The sequence below is a fragment of the Phoenix dactylifera genome, chromosome 7 (genome assembly GCF_009389715.1).
Source record: "Phoenix dactylifera cultivar Barhee BC4 chromosome 7, palm_55x_up_171113_PBpolish2nd_filt_p, whole genome shotgun sequence".
Lineage (NCBI taxonomy): Eukaryota > Viridiplantae > Streptophyta > Magnoliopsida > Arecales > Arecaceae > Phoenix > Phoenix dactylifera.
Genome location: NC_052398.1, coordinates 7,036,076 through 7,048,514, shown reverse-complemented (window position 1 = coordinate 7,048,514; position 12,439 = coordinate 7,036,076). Strand labels below are relative to the sequence as shown.

At 39.0% G+C, this 12,439-nt stretch overlaps 2 protein-coding genes across 6 annotated transcripts in view; one reads left to right on the top strand and one right to left on the bottom strand.

Moving 5' to 3' along the window:
* The first annotated feature begins 4,594 nt into the window (after positions 1-4,594).
* LOC103710012 (protein NRT1/ PTR FAMILY 5.8-like) lies at positions 4,595-8,110 on the top strand. Its single transcript, XM_008795575.4, has 4 exons — positions 4,595-5,173; positions 5,277-5,494; positions 5,821-6,308; positions 6,405-8,110. Exons 1-4 carry the CDS (start codon positions 5,119-5,121, stop codon positions 7,228-7,230), a joined length of 1,587 nt encoding a protein of 528 aa, XP_008793797.2. The 5' UTR covers positions 4,595-5,118; the 3' UTR covers positions 7,231-8,110.
* A 2,245-nt stretch (positions 8,111-10,355) lies between these two features.
* The window catches only part of LOC103710013 (alpha-N-acetylglucosaminidase-like), a 38,351-nt gene continuing 36,267 nt past the window's right edge, over positions 10,356-12,439 (bottom strand). For all 5 annotated transcript variants that reach the window (XM_039128141.1, XM_039128142.1, XM_039128145.1 and 2 more), the window contains 4 exons: positions 11,682-11,920; positions 11,273-11,510; positions 11,103-11,181; positions 10,356-11,018 (listed from right to left, as the gene is read on the bottom strand). In XM_039128141.1, coding sequence (XP_038984069.1) covers positions 10,720-11,018; positions 11,103-11,181; positions 11,273-11,510; positions 11,682-11,920 — 855 coding nt within the window. In that variant the 3' untranslated portion in view covers positions 10,356-10,719. The remainder of the gene's footprint in view (positions 11,019-11,102; positions 11,182-11,272; positions 11,511-11,681; positions 11,921-12,439) is intronic.

Here is a 12,439-nt window from a genome sequence, read left to right as displayed (position 1 = left end):
CTCGGGCACTAAGGAAGTTTAGGGCCTCCTTTTAGAGGTCAACTCGGATTCGTAAATCAAGCTAACAAGGCCCTATACTAGGATCTATAAATCTCCTAGAGAGAGAAAGAAGGAGAAGAAATAAGAGAGAGAGAGAGGTAGGTTCTTCTTCTTCTTTTCCTTTCAACTTTTTCTTCTTTTTTCTTTCTTTCTTCTTCTTATTGGCAGGACAGGGGAAGGAGGCAGCGGACTATGGCTGTGGTTGTGGTGGTTTGACGAGAAGGCAGTTGGAGGGGGTGGAAGGTAGTGGAGGGCAATCGGCGGCAGCAGCCGGCCAGCAACAATCAACCTAAAATAGGGCCGAAGAGGGGAGAGACTTCCCAATCAATTCTTCCATTGACGATGATGGTTTAGGACCATGGGAAGAAGAGAGGACAAAGAGGAGGAAGAACAGAGTGATACCTTGGCTCTGAATGAGTCGATGACCTTGATTTCCTGCGAAGCATGATCGACAAAGTCGGTCCATGAAAACAGGGGAGCGAAAGCTTAGAGAGGAAAGAAGGAGAGCCCCAAACGGCCGCCAACCGTTAGCACCGACCATTAGGGTTTCGCACCGGTTGCGCCTTAACGGCGGTCGTTTAGGCTGCTCGGGCAGGAGATCACAATCCTCTGTTTCGATTTATTTATTTATTTATTTTTTTGAATTTTGAATCAAAACCAGCTGGGCCTGCCAACTTTGGTCCAGAATAGACCTAGTTGGCCTGATTATTACATTACCAACCTTTCTTTCTCTAAGATGGTTATATATATTTGTGTAAAATCACAGTAATAAGAACACCATCACATTACGCCCTAAAAAAAAATGAAGAAAGATCATATTTAGGTTGCCTTTTGCTTTTAATGCAAGTCACTAGAAGAGTTAGAATATCAAAAGTATTATTGATGCTGAAATCCATATTCTAATGGTTCGTTGTATCATGTATCGGTATGCTCTTTGTACCATATATCGATACCGAATGGGTACAATATGATATATTCCGTACCATCTGGTTCGCTATGGTATGGCGTACCTTATTCTTTGAGTGATGCAGATATTGTAGAAGAAAGAGAATGACATTGTCCTTCACATAAGGTATATAGTTGTAATTGCGTTTTGTAAAACAGCCCTCCTCTTAGGTTCTTCTCCGACTTGTATTGGAAGAGGGGTATTGTGGAGGCATTAATTTCCCTATGAGAGTATCATGTTCTCCTGAATGGAAAAGTTGGGACCATGAGGGTGTTGGTTCCTCGCCAACCAGGAATGCTAATTTAGGGTGCCATCGGAAGCCATGTTGATGAGTTATTATTCCATTTAATTTTTTGTGTTACCATAGTATTGTTACTCTTTTCTTTTGAGCTAAAACACCTAAGGTTTGAAACTTCGAGTCATTCCACAAATTGTTGTCAAATAAATATAAGCTATGGAGTATATAACCATCCATTTTCTTAATAGGAATAACTTGTTCCTATGTATTCCATTTTTCCTTGTTCCTAGGCCATACAAAATTGGAACCCCTACCAGCTACCACACCCTTCGTTGTCTAAGCTTCACCTACTGCCTGCTATATTTCATTCTTTGAATTCGATAAAATAAGCTAATCTAATAAATTGCAAAATAAATAACAAAATAATTCTTGTTATCATAAATTGTCTTGGAAGTCTATATCCTGTCTGAAATCTAGTTTGGAAGGGGGAGTAAGCTGCCTCTTGAACATCTCAGAAATCTGCAACAATTGTAAGCAGGATGCCTCTAGAACTACTATAACAAATTTCGAGCTCAATCGTAGAGCCTATTATAAGTAGGATAAATGTGGGTATTTTTTTTTAAAAAATAATATAAATAGATCATATAACTCTAGTATGAGTATATCCATACAAGTTAAATGATACAATAATACAGAAAGAAAAAGTGGTAGCCTCAAGTCTATCCAACAAACAATCACCAAAATACTGAGCCACATAAGAGGCAATCTAGTCAGAATAAGAATGCTTTCAACTTAAATAGAAAGATAGTTATCCTATACTTGTTCAATGAACTAATCCTCCATGCGGTACGTGAGGATCGAATGGGTATAACTCCAAGCCTACTTACCATCATATAACCAACCATCAAACTCCCATAGGAAATTGGTTACCATAGAGCGGAAGTTGAGCGGCGAAGATTACTCTCGAATAGTTACCGATATCTTATATGTACTGCAACAGATCCGAACGGACACATGAGAGGAAAATTGAGCAGGTTTGTTCAGTTCCGGATAGCCACCACGTCATTCATCTTAAAGACGGATTGCTGCCGTTCAACACACGAAACACGTACCATGTTTGATTCTAGAGATGAATTATATGTTTTGTAGATAGATGACGTGGTGACTATCCAAGACTACAATATCTTGTGGACCGTAGAGGATCCGAACTCGATACTCTAAACTCAGGACTGGTCAGCCTAGAGCTAGACCGCATGTACACGCGCGGCATGATGGTCAGCCTTAGCCCCATGCTGATCTGCACTCGCCCAGTTCCTTCCGAGCGCTCGGTGGACTGTTACAGGAAAAAGGAGGCCTAGCAGCTCATCGTTGCGTGAGTGAAATCCACCTCGGCAAGCAACAAAAAATGGAGGAGAAAAAGGTGCGGAATTTAATGGCTGTCCTCATTGCCTTGTTCTCTCCCAGCATCCAAAACAAAGTATGTTTCCACCCGGATCAATCGGCATTGCATGCTTTTCTTGGCTCTGGATGCGTTATGCTCCACTTTGAAGAGGTGATCTACTCAGCTTTTAGGTGAGATCGGTTTCTTGTACCTTTATATATATATATATAAAGTTTCTTCTCATGAATTGCTCGTCATGTCATCATGGCCTATCAACTTTCTGGTTGTAATAATGGAACTTACGTAGGAGGCGCATCAGTCGTAACCACCTTTGCGTGGTTGATGTCTTTGTGATCCAATTGATAAAAGAGGGTGGATGGAGCAGAATGTCGCCATGCTAACGATAGGTGAGATTCATGTACGTGTGACAACCTCCAAAGTCGCATCATCTTGCTGACATATGGGGACTCGTATTGAAAAGATAATTGAATATTCTATCAAGCAGCAATTATGCAAGCATTATGTTGGAAAAACGGGTTTGGTCCACCCATGATGGTTCAACCAAACCGGTAACCAAAAGACATGATCTCATGTCCAAAAGAGATGTCTTTCCATAGACATCTCTCCAACCCTGAAACTGTCTATTGACAGTTATGCATAAGGCTTCATTTAAAAAGGGGGTAGTTATGAGATTCTCTGTAAGTGACTTGGGCATTTAGGTTGTGGAAAACAGTAGATTTTTATTGGTAAAATCCACTCCTTGATCAGTGAATCGAATCAAAGAGAAAATCTGTAAGTGATCCGAAATCCTTGTTTATGTTAATGTGTTTATCTTACACCTTATAATAAACCTTACCTGTTATCTTCTTTCAAAAATGATGTTTAAACTTCGATCTTATTATCACCATTATCATTAACTTATTGTATAAGTTTTAAGGTCTTGCATATTTCATGAGGCAATATATCATAAGAAATTGTAACCATGTCCAATGACAGTGCTCATATGAGATTAGTGTAAGCAGCTGATGTAAAAAAAAATAAATAAATTATAACCATGTTATGTGACCATTTTGTATGGCGAGTATGGGTTGTGACATCCATTATATGCTTTTTAACAATTACAGAGCTATATAATAACAATGACACCGTGACAACAAGAAGTACAATAAAAGGTAAGAGATCTTTGTTTTAATTTTTTCAAAAAAGCAGATTTTCATATAGGGGGACTCTTTTGAATACCTTTCTTATTCCATACATATCAACTAGTAAAGCAATGTAAATATTAAACTTTTTGACTTTATGGTATATCAAGTTTAGGGAAATTTTCGTCAAAAGATCAAGGAAATTCTTCCTTATACAACCATCATTCTTCCATGGGAAGAGAATATTGTTGGGTAAATTAACAAAAATAAGGGGAAAGTGGTTAGCAAGAATCGAGGCATGCTCTAAGGCTCTATTTTTAAAGAAAAGTATACTTCCAGAAGGTATACAGAAAGGTATTGCATATGTCACCCGGAACTCGGATTAAAAAGAGTTTTAGAGAGCTCAGCGAAGAGGAGGTTCAAAGCTTCAAAAAAAATTTTATAAAGACATCCACATTTATAGCACAATGGTCCCACCACCATTCCTCGATTTAGGCTACTTTAATAAAGATTAAGTAGTTCTTAATGGAATAAACTAACCTGCTAGTAGACTGACTCAATCAAGTCAATACACAAAATTTGGTGATCCAGTATAAAAAAAGAAGTCATACAATAAAATCATGTCAAATCTCATTAGCTAAATATACTTAAAATGATAAAAAATAAGATGAGCTAAATAAAGTACATGATGACTGTGACTAGAACATAGAGAGAGCACAAGCTTGCACGTATAATATCATGCTTATGATGACATACGGCTAACGTACGTCACCAAGCCAGGCTCATACACACCTAGACATGTGCATCTTAAAAATTTCAAAATTTTTAAAGTATCTATAAAAAACTTAATCTCAACAATCCTCAGAAAATTCGGTCTTCAAGGGAAAAAAAAAAATCCATAAGAAAATTGGCACATGCCTCGGATCTCGGCCGAGAAGTGCTTGAATCTTGATCGCTCTCTGCTGCAACGGACCAGATTTCGAGGCAGGGTTTTCTCTTCCCTTTTGGATGCCACCACCCAAAAAGCCCGACCTTCCAGCCTTTCTTTACTTGATCCCCTTCGATAATTAGCCTTTTGGAGGGACAAATGTATCTATTCTTGACCCCTTTAACAATGGGTGTGGGAGTCTATCAGAGGCCACTAAGAGCACTAAACGTTCCAACAGAAAGCAGTATACTGTTGATCCCTGAAAGGGTTAAGCAAAAGCACCTATGTAGATGTTGAAGTGTTGGTTGTGTTTATTTTCTTCTGGTTTACCAAAGGAAGGAGCAATGAAGCTGAATGGTCATGACTAGCCTGCATATTCTGCTGATAGGTGGCAGTTTTCATTTGTAATATCTCTCTCTCTCCCCCTCCCTCCTTCCTTCTGTCATGGCTCTGGAGAAGAGATCAACAGGGCTCGGCAAGTCGTGTGTTCTTATTATAGGTAACATCTTTGATCACACTTGTTGGTGGTATTTTTTGTTGTTAGAAGTATGGCTGCGTGCCGAAGAGAGGTGAATTTTGAAGTGGGATTGTATCAACTGCAGTGGTGGCTAGTGTGGAGAGATTTGCGTACAAGGGAGTGGCTTCCAACTTGGTGACTTACCTTACTGATGTGGTGAAGATGAGCACATCCTCAGCTGCGAAGAGTATTAGCACTTGGGTAGGACTCACATCGATGCTTCCCCTTGTAAGCGCGATCCTTGCCGATTCTTACTGGGATCGTTATTCGACCATCATGGCATCTTCCTTGCTCTATGTCATGGTAAGTTTCTCCATGGACAACTGCACAGAACTGGTCATGTATTGTCAGGGGTGAAGTAGTTAAGAAGTAACCTGTTAATCGACATAGTTCTATAATTGTGTGTGTATATGTAGCAATGATTCTCTGCAACTTTGATATATATGTTCCGTTCCATGTCTATTAGTCCTGGAAGCATCGACATTAAGAAGAGTGAGAGCAATCAGCAGTGATTTTAATGATAAGAATTCATAAAGAGAGACTTCAAGCTTTCTTCGAGTAGTTGGATCATTCCTATTCTTTATACGACCATGCCTTCTTATAACTACAAATCCTATTCTTCTCGGCAGGGCTTGGTGGGATTGACCTTATGGGCATTACTATGTGCAAGGATGCCAGCCTCATCCTTGTTTATTCCGCTCTACTTGATTTCAGTAGGACAAGGTGGATACAACCCATCATTGCAAGCATTTGGAGCAGATCAACTGGAGATCGAGGACAATTTGCCTTGCAGCAATGAAGATAAAACAAGCAAAAAGAGCCTCTTCTTCCAATGGTGGTACTTCGGCATATGTGGTGGAAGCCTCTTGGGAAATTCTACCATGTCTTACATTCAAGACACTTTAGGTTGGGGTCTGGGGTTCGCCATCCCCACCGGCGCCATGGCAATGTCAGTGGCATGCTTCTTATGCGGTGCCCGCTTTTATGTGCACAAGCAACTCAAGCTACGTAATAGGCCTAAAGAGAGCATAGTCCAAGCTCTCAAGGCTGCTGCAAACTATATCATAAACCGGAAACTCCGCTTGCCATCGAGGGATGATGATGTCGCAGAACTTGAGTAAGCACTTCGAAATGGAAAAATATATGGCGAGCAAGCATTCTGCGACCTTTCGATATTACTGATCTGGTGTTTCTGTCCTTGTTTTGAGTGTAGGTTGCAAGAGAAACCCCTCAGAGATGACTTCAGTTGTTCAAAAGCTTTGGATACAGACTTTGCCACTGTGGATGAACCACCTAGTGTCACTAAAACAATTTTGAGGCTATTGCCCATCTGGACAATGCTCCTTATGTTTGCAGTCATCTTCCAACAGCCAGCAACTTTCTTCACAAAACAAGGGATGATGATGAAGCACAACATTGGAAACTTTGTGATCCCTCCGGCAATGCTTCAGAGTTCTATCACCATCTCAATCATACTGCTAATGCCTCTTTATGATAAGCTTATAATCCCATTCCTGCGTGTGTTTACTCGCGACGAGAACGGGATTACCGTGCTTCAAAGGATCGGAATAGGCATGTGCCTTTCAATTGTTGGTATGGTTGTAGCAGCACTAGTTGAATCCAAGAGGCTGGGGATTATAAAGGACGGAGCGGCCGAATCCCTTTCGTTAAAGAACACTCAGCTGAGCATCTTTTGGTTGCTGCCTCAGTACATTCTCCTGGGAATCTCCGATGTTTTCACAGTCGTTGGAATGCAAGAGTTCTTCTACATGCAAGTTCCTACTACGATGAGAACTATTGGCATAGCGCTTTACCTCAGTGTTTTCGGTGTGGGCAGCTTTCTTGGTGCTCTGCTGATCTCGGTCGTGGAGCTGACGACCGGCGCGAATGGGAAAAACCGTGGCTGGTTATCTGATGATGCAAGGGAATCCCGGCTTGACAACTACTATTGGTTTCTGGCTGTGTTAAGCTCCATTAGCTTTCTTATTTTTGTAAACTTATCTAGATGCTACCAAGGTTCCAATGCTTCTGAAAAATGATTCATTGGTAAGTATTTTACCTGAAGTGTTGAACAAATTTGTAGAGTCCAGTGAACGTAGATACCGCAGGGTTCGGATGCTTATGCAAAACGTGTAACAAATGAGTATCATTCTCTGAGTTTAAGTGTTCAACAAATTTGTACGGTTCCTTGAAACAATGCAGAGGAAGAGTTTTTTGCTGTATGCTTGATTAATATTCTTGTATCTCTCAATAAATTTATTGTCAAAACGAGGATTAGAATATAAGTTCATACTGCATACTTTCAGTCTTCTCAAAGGATTGCATACTTTCAAGCCAAAAGATATTTTTGTTGGAAACTAGAAGATCATGGTGATGAAAATGACTCCAAAGATTCCGATCAAAAAAGGAGGAGGAGAAGAAGAGAGATGGGGAGAAGAGGATCGTCGCACAATTTTTTTAGAGAAAAAAAAGAGTTAAGGATTGTGATGCTTTGATCCTGACGTGTTTACTCCGAGATAATAATTTAACTGCATTTGACATATAGCTCCATTATCTAGCTCTTGAGCAATAATTTTGAAAAACACAAGAATCTTTTGTACCACAGTGACACTGAAGAATATGAGAACAGGTCTTCTAATTTCTATTTCCTTTCATTTGAGGAGGAGAAAAAAAAACCTTTGGCCTTCTTCGAGCTACTTATCTATGAACAGAGGATATGGTACAGAAGCAACAAGGCCATGACTGGTGTCATAGAAGGATGTTCTATGAAAACAAAATCATTCCTTTATTTCACTTTCAACCATACCATAGTTTGAATTATATGTTTCTGCGAAGATTAATGTGATAATACATCAGCAGAACAAGGAATGCTAAAGATGGAGGAAGGCAGTGGAAGTGACGGAGCATGTATAAACTGAGTGTGCAGATATAAGAAGGGGTCAGAACTGTGGACTTGACTTAATCTTCCTAGAATAGAGATAACACTTGCTACTATCTTTATAAGCAATGGTAAAAAATTTCTTGTTAAGGGGTTACAAATTCAGGGCATGAATGATAGCCGTACGAGCTGTTTGATGTGGAAAAAAATCAATGCAAAAGTATCAGCTAAAGTCATTATTCTGATGTTACAATCCTCAAGAGAAGCATTTGCTTATGGTGGGAAATTAATATCAGATCCACTTGTTGTTTAGTTACATAATAATAAGCAGCTAGCAAATTTCTATAACCTAACAACCAGGATCCTTTGGTTTGCTACCCCTGGATCGCGAGGAGCAAATCAAGCAAAACCAACCAAGCAATACGGTAGTGTAAAAACTTATAATTGGCTGCACAGTTCATACAAGGTTTATTAGTACTATTATGTTTGTTCTTAGACTATTCACTAAGAATCTTTTAAATTATAAATAATTTGAATATTGTTGGTAAAAATATTGTAGAGCTTTCTATTTGTATAATATGTCCATACTCCATCACTCAAGGGATTAGAGGAGGGAGACCCAGGTTGGCCGAATTGGACCGAACCGCCTGATTTGGCCCGCACTGAGCCGACTCGGTGAGGAACTGGGTTGGTTTGCCTATTAAATTCGGGACCGGTCTTGAGCCAAATCGAACCCACTGAAACCATTCAGAATCGGTCGGTTCCAGTTGTATGAACTATGTTGAAAAATCCATTGATGGAGAAGGGCACATATATTGACCTCAGCTTTGAACAAGGAAAAAGGGAAAAAAAGACAAAGCAAAAGGATTGTGCTGTGTGCTGCGGGAAAGCAGTTTCAGAAGTATCTTGAAGGCCAGCAAAAGCCAATTAAGGAGCAATTTCATAAGCAGAACAAAGGATAAAGATCTAAAGCAACTAAGTTGCAAATCGCTCAGCTGTGTACCGTGCGTTGGAGGGCACCGGATCATGATGAATTAAGCTAAATAGGCCCTAATGGATTTTTGTAATCAAAGATCAGAAAAGCATTTACAGGTAATGGTTTTTGGATAATAGATTGTTTAGCAACTGCCTATGGTAGATAAGCAAACGATGTACTAAGAAAATTTGTTTGTAATGCAATTAAAGACAGACCTAAAAAATTCACAAAGGAATCAAATTCTCCCACACTTGTCAAGATGATTAAAGCTGTTAACCTGGGCGGCCAGAGCTGTTTCTTTCGATGGCCAACAGGAATCCTTGAGAGATCTATGCCTTGCTGCTTAGTTCTTAACTATTGACCGAGGAGAGCTCCTGAAAAAAATTCCTCTCTAGCAAAATAGCATAGCAACCACCGGAAATCCGACCTGGGCACAAGAACCATAGCAGGCAGTTTGCTGTTAGATGTTATGCGTCGTCAGAACCATAGCTGTATTTATTTATGCAGTTCTTTGCTTCTTATTTTTTTTTTATATAAAAAAGATTTAAGATAGAAATAACCTCTCCACATGTATGCAGAGGTAAGGTTGCATACAATTGACTCTTCCCAGATCCCATATCGATACTTTATCAATTCAATACACTTCTGTATCGAAACAACTCTTACACCTTGGTACAGAGCTTGACCGACTTGATATTATGTTTCGCACCGATTTTTTCTCAATATAGTATAGCCATATTTATTTTCTTATGTCACTTTTTTAAAAAAAAAAAATGATTTCAAACAAATAAAGTAAATATTTTTAAATTTTAAAATCATTTTCCTCCCTCTAAACAGTAAATTGATCTTGGTGTTCAAACCATAACATAGGTAAAAGGTTCACCAAAAATTAAAAATAAAAAATTAGGGATCACAAGGATTATTTGAACTGTTTTAAAGAATTAAAGCAATGATTTGTTAATTTTTGATTCCTGTGGTTTGAAGAAGGATAGAAACAAGATTACAAATGTACTTCCAACACCACTGCATGCAATAAAATTTGTAATCAGATAAGAAGGGTTACTGGTTCTCGGCAACTTGAAATTCAGGACTTCCTGCACGGTACAGAGTAATGTTGAAAACAATCGAACCTTTTAGTAGGAGGTACCCTCTGATAAGATGCTTTCAGAAGAAACTGCCAAGATCTAAATACTTGAGGTGCCACAAAAGAAACTAGGTGTTCGTCCCAGTCGCACATTACGATACATCGCCTAGCACCGTCATCCAACTTCTCCCCGCTTGATCTGGTGGGAGGGAATAGGTGCAATTCATAAAGGCCAACGAATCTAGTGGAAATATATTATTGATCATCAGAAAAACAACAAAAAAAGGAAGAAAATTAGCGTTTTGGCAAGAGAGAGAAACTGCCATGCACTCGAGTGCAACTCGAGAACAAATTGCATGCAAGAATAACCTTCTGCAGCAGTGTCATAAGATGATTGCATATGGTCATCAAAATCACCACATATGACATGGAACTACAGAACTCATTCTTCTTAACACCTACTTCCACATAGGATAGATTTAGCAATGCAGCATGAGGATTTATGAAGCTAGTCTGCATTACTCAGAAGCATGCAGATTCTATGCAGCAACGTGAGGTTGTTGCAACATAGTTGATAGATGCTCACAGCCTCACATGCTTGCAGATTTTACAGCATGGTAGTCTAATAACCTGTATACCAATTGCGAGTTAGCATTTTGCAAGTACTTGTCGTACAGCCATCGAGAGATATTCAGAGCATCGCCAGAAGCTTTCACTGTGAACACCTTTCTGCTACTTTGCCATTTATTGGTTAGACTAATCCACTCCCTCCTCCAATCCTCCAATGGAAAAGTCTCCCCTTTCACCATGCTAGCTAACAAGTATTTGAAGTATATTGCTGCCCGTGGTCCATAATAGTCTTGCAGAAGACCACTCCAGTATTTGTTTCCTGCAACAAACACACCGTTAACAGTAACACAATGGATGAACTAAAACAAATTTCTTGCATCGAAAAGTAAAATTTATCACGCACCATAGTCACGAAGCAAACTAGCTTCAGTCTCTGTATTGTCAAACCACATAGTTATTTGAGTTCTTGCATTCCACTCAAACTGCACCCCATGGACACAATGGTTTCAACATCCATAATGTTTTAAGTTTTTGCAGAAATTATTTTATATATAGAAGTACCAAGAATACCACCTGCTTCTCTTGCTCTGAATCTTTTGCAAGGCGCTTGGCACTTTCCAACCAGGACCCAAGCAGAAATCCATCATCGGAGGACAAGAGAATGTCCAAGTCTTTGACAAGATCAAGAAAGTGCTGACTGTAAAAAGTGACTTGCTTGATATCATTATGTTGATACCCTTCTATGACTTCTAAGAAAACCTGGTTTGCATATTTTACTAATGCCTGCCGTGTGAGATCCACAAGATCATACCTATGGATGACAATAAGTTAGCATGCATTACATTCACTATCCAAACCAAGCATTCTGTACTCCTTGAAAACATCAGTGATCTGATCCCACAATCTATTTGGTTCAGTTCTTAAGTTTCAACTACCCTCAAAATATTTTCTCTCTCGAGTAAATGATGAAATGTACCCTCACCTGAAAGTCTGGCTATCTGATACTTCATCACCATTGTCTAGGAAAAGTTTTAATGCATATATGACATCAGTAGTCGAATACCATAGATGTGGCTGGTCATAAGACTTAGATATTTCCTTCAAATGTCCTCTTTCTGATAATCTTCTATTGATATACTGATGCTTTGCAGATACTTCTGGTATCATAATGATGGATGGATCAACATCTGGAAATGCTACAATTACATCTCGATTTTTGTTCTGTAATGAAATCTTAAAGGATTAACATGAAGCAGCTGAAACTTTCAGACAATAAAGTATAGGTTTCACTCAAATGGAGATGGAACTGGGGGAAAAACAAAGGTATCCATACAACTCAATGATGTCCTTGGTAACTCATTTCTATACTATGATATTGGAGTTAAATATGTGTTACCATATTCTCTTAGACATAATAATCAAACAATTGCATGTACAAAAAAAAAAGTCAACTTAAATGTCAGATAATGGAAAGACAAGTCCTATAATTAAGACGAAGTACAATGCAAGAGGGAAAAAGAACAAAAACTGTGATGAGTGAAAACCAGTGAATAATTTGGGGTAAGTTAATAGATAAAAGACAACAGAACCCAAATATATCTAAATCCCAGTAAGCAAAGAGACTAGATATCTAGGTTCCAAGGGTAAAGGATTGTCTAAAATGACACTATTAGTTTCATTCTAGTGAGGTCCAGAAAGTAAACTTTGACCACAAATAGGTATTCTATGTCGCGTATTGAC

What these genes read in the sequence shown, in the direction of transcription:
- LOC103710012 (XM_008795575.4), top strand. Translation starts at nt 5,119, where the DNA reads ATGGCTCTGGAGAAGAGATCAACAGGGCTCGGCAAGTCGTGTGTTCTT. An exon ending in GTCGTGTGTTCTTATTATAG is followed by an intron (nt 5,174 to 5,276) that starts GTAACATCTTTG and finishes TATCAACTGCAG; the next exon opens with TGGTGGCTAGTGTGGAGAGA. An exon ending in GATGATGTCGCAGAACTTGA is followed by an intron (nt 6,309 to 6,404) that starts GTAAGCACTTCG and finishes TTTTGAGTGTAG; the next exon opens with GTTGCAAGAGAAACCCCTCA.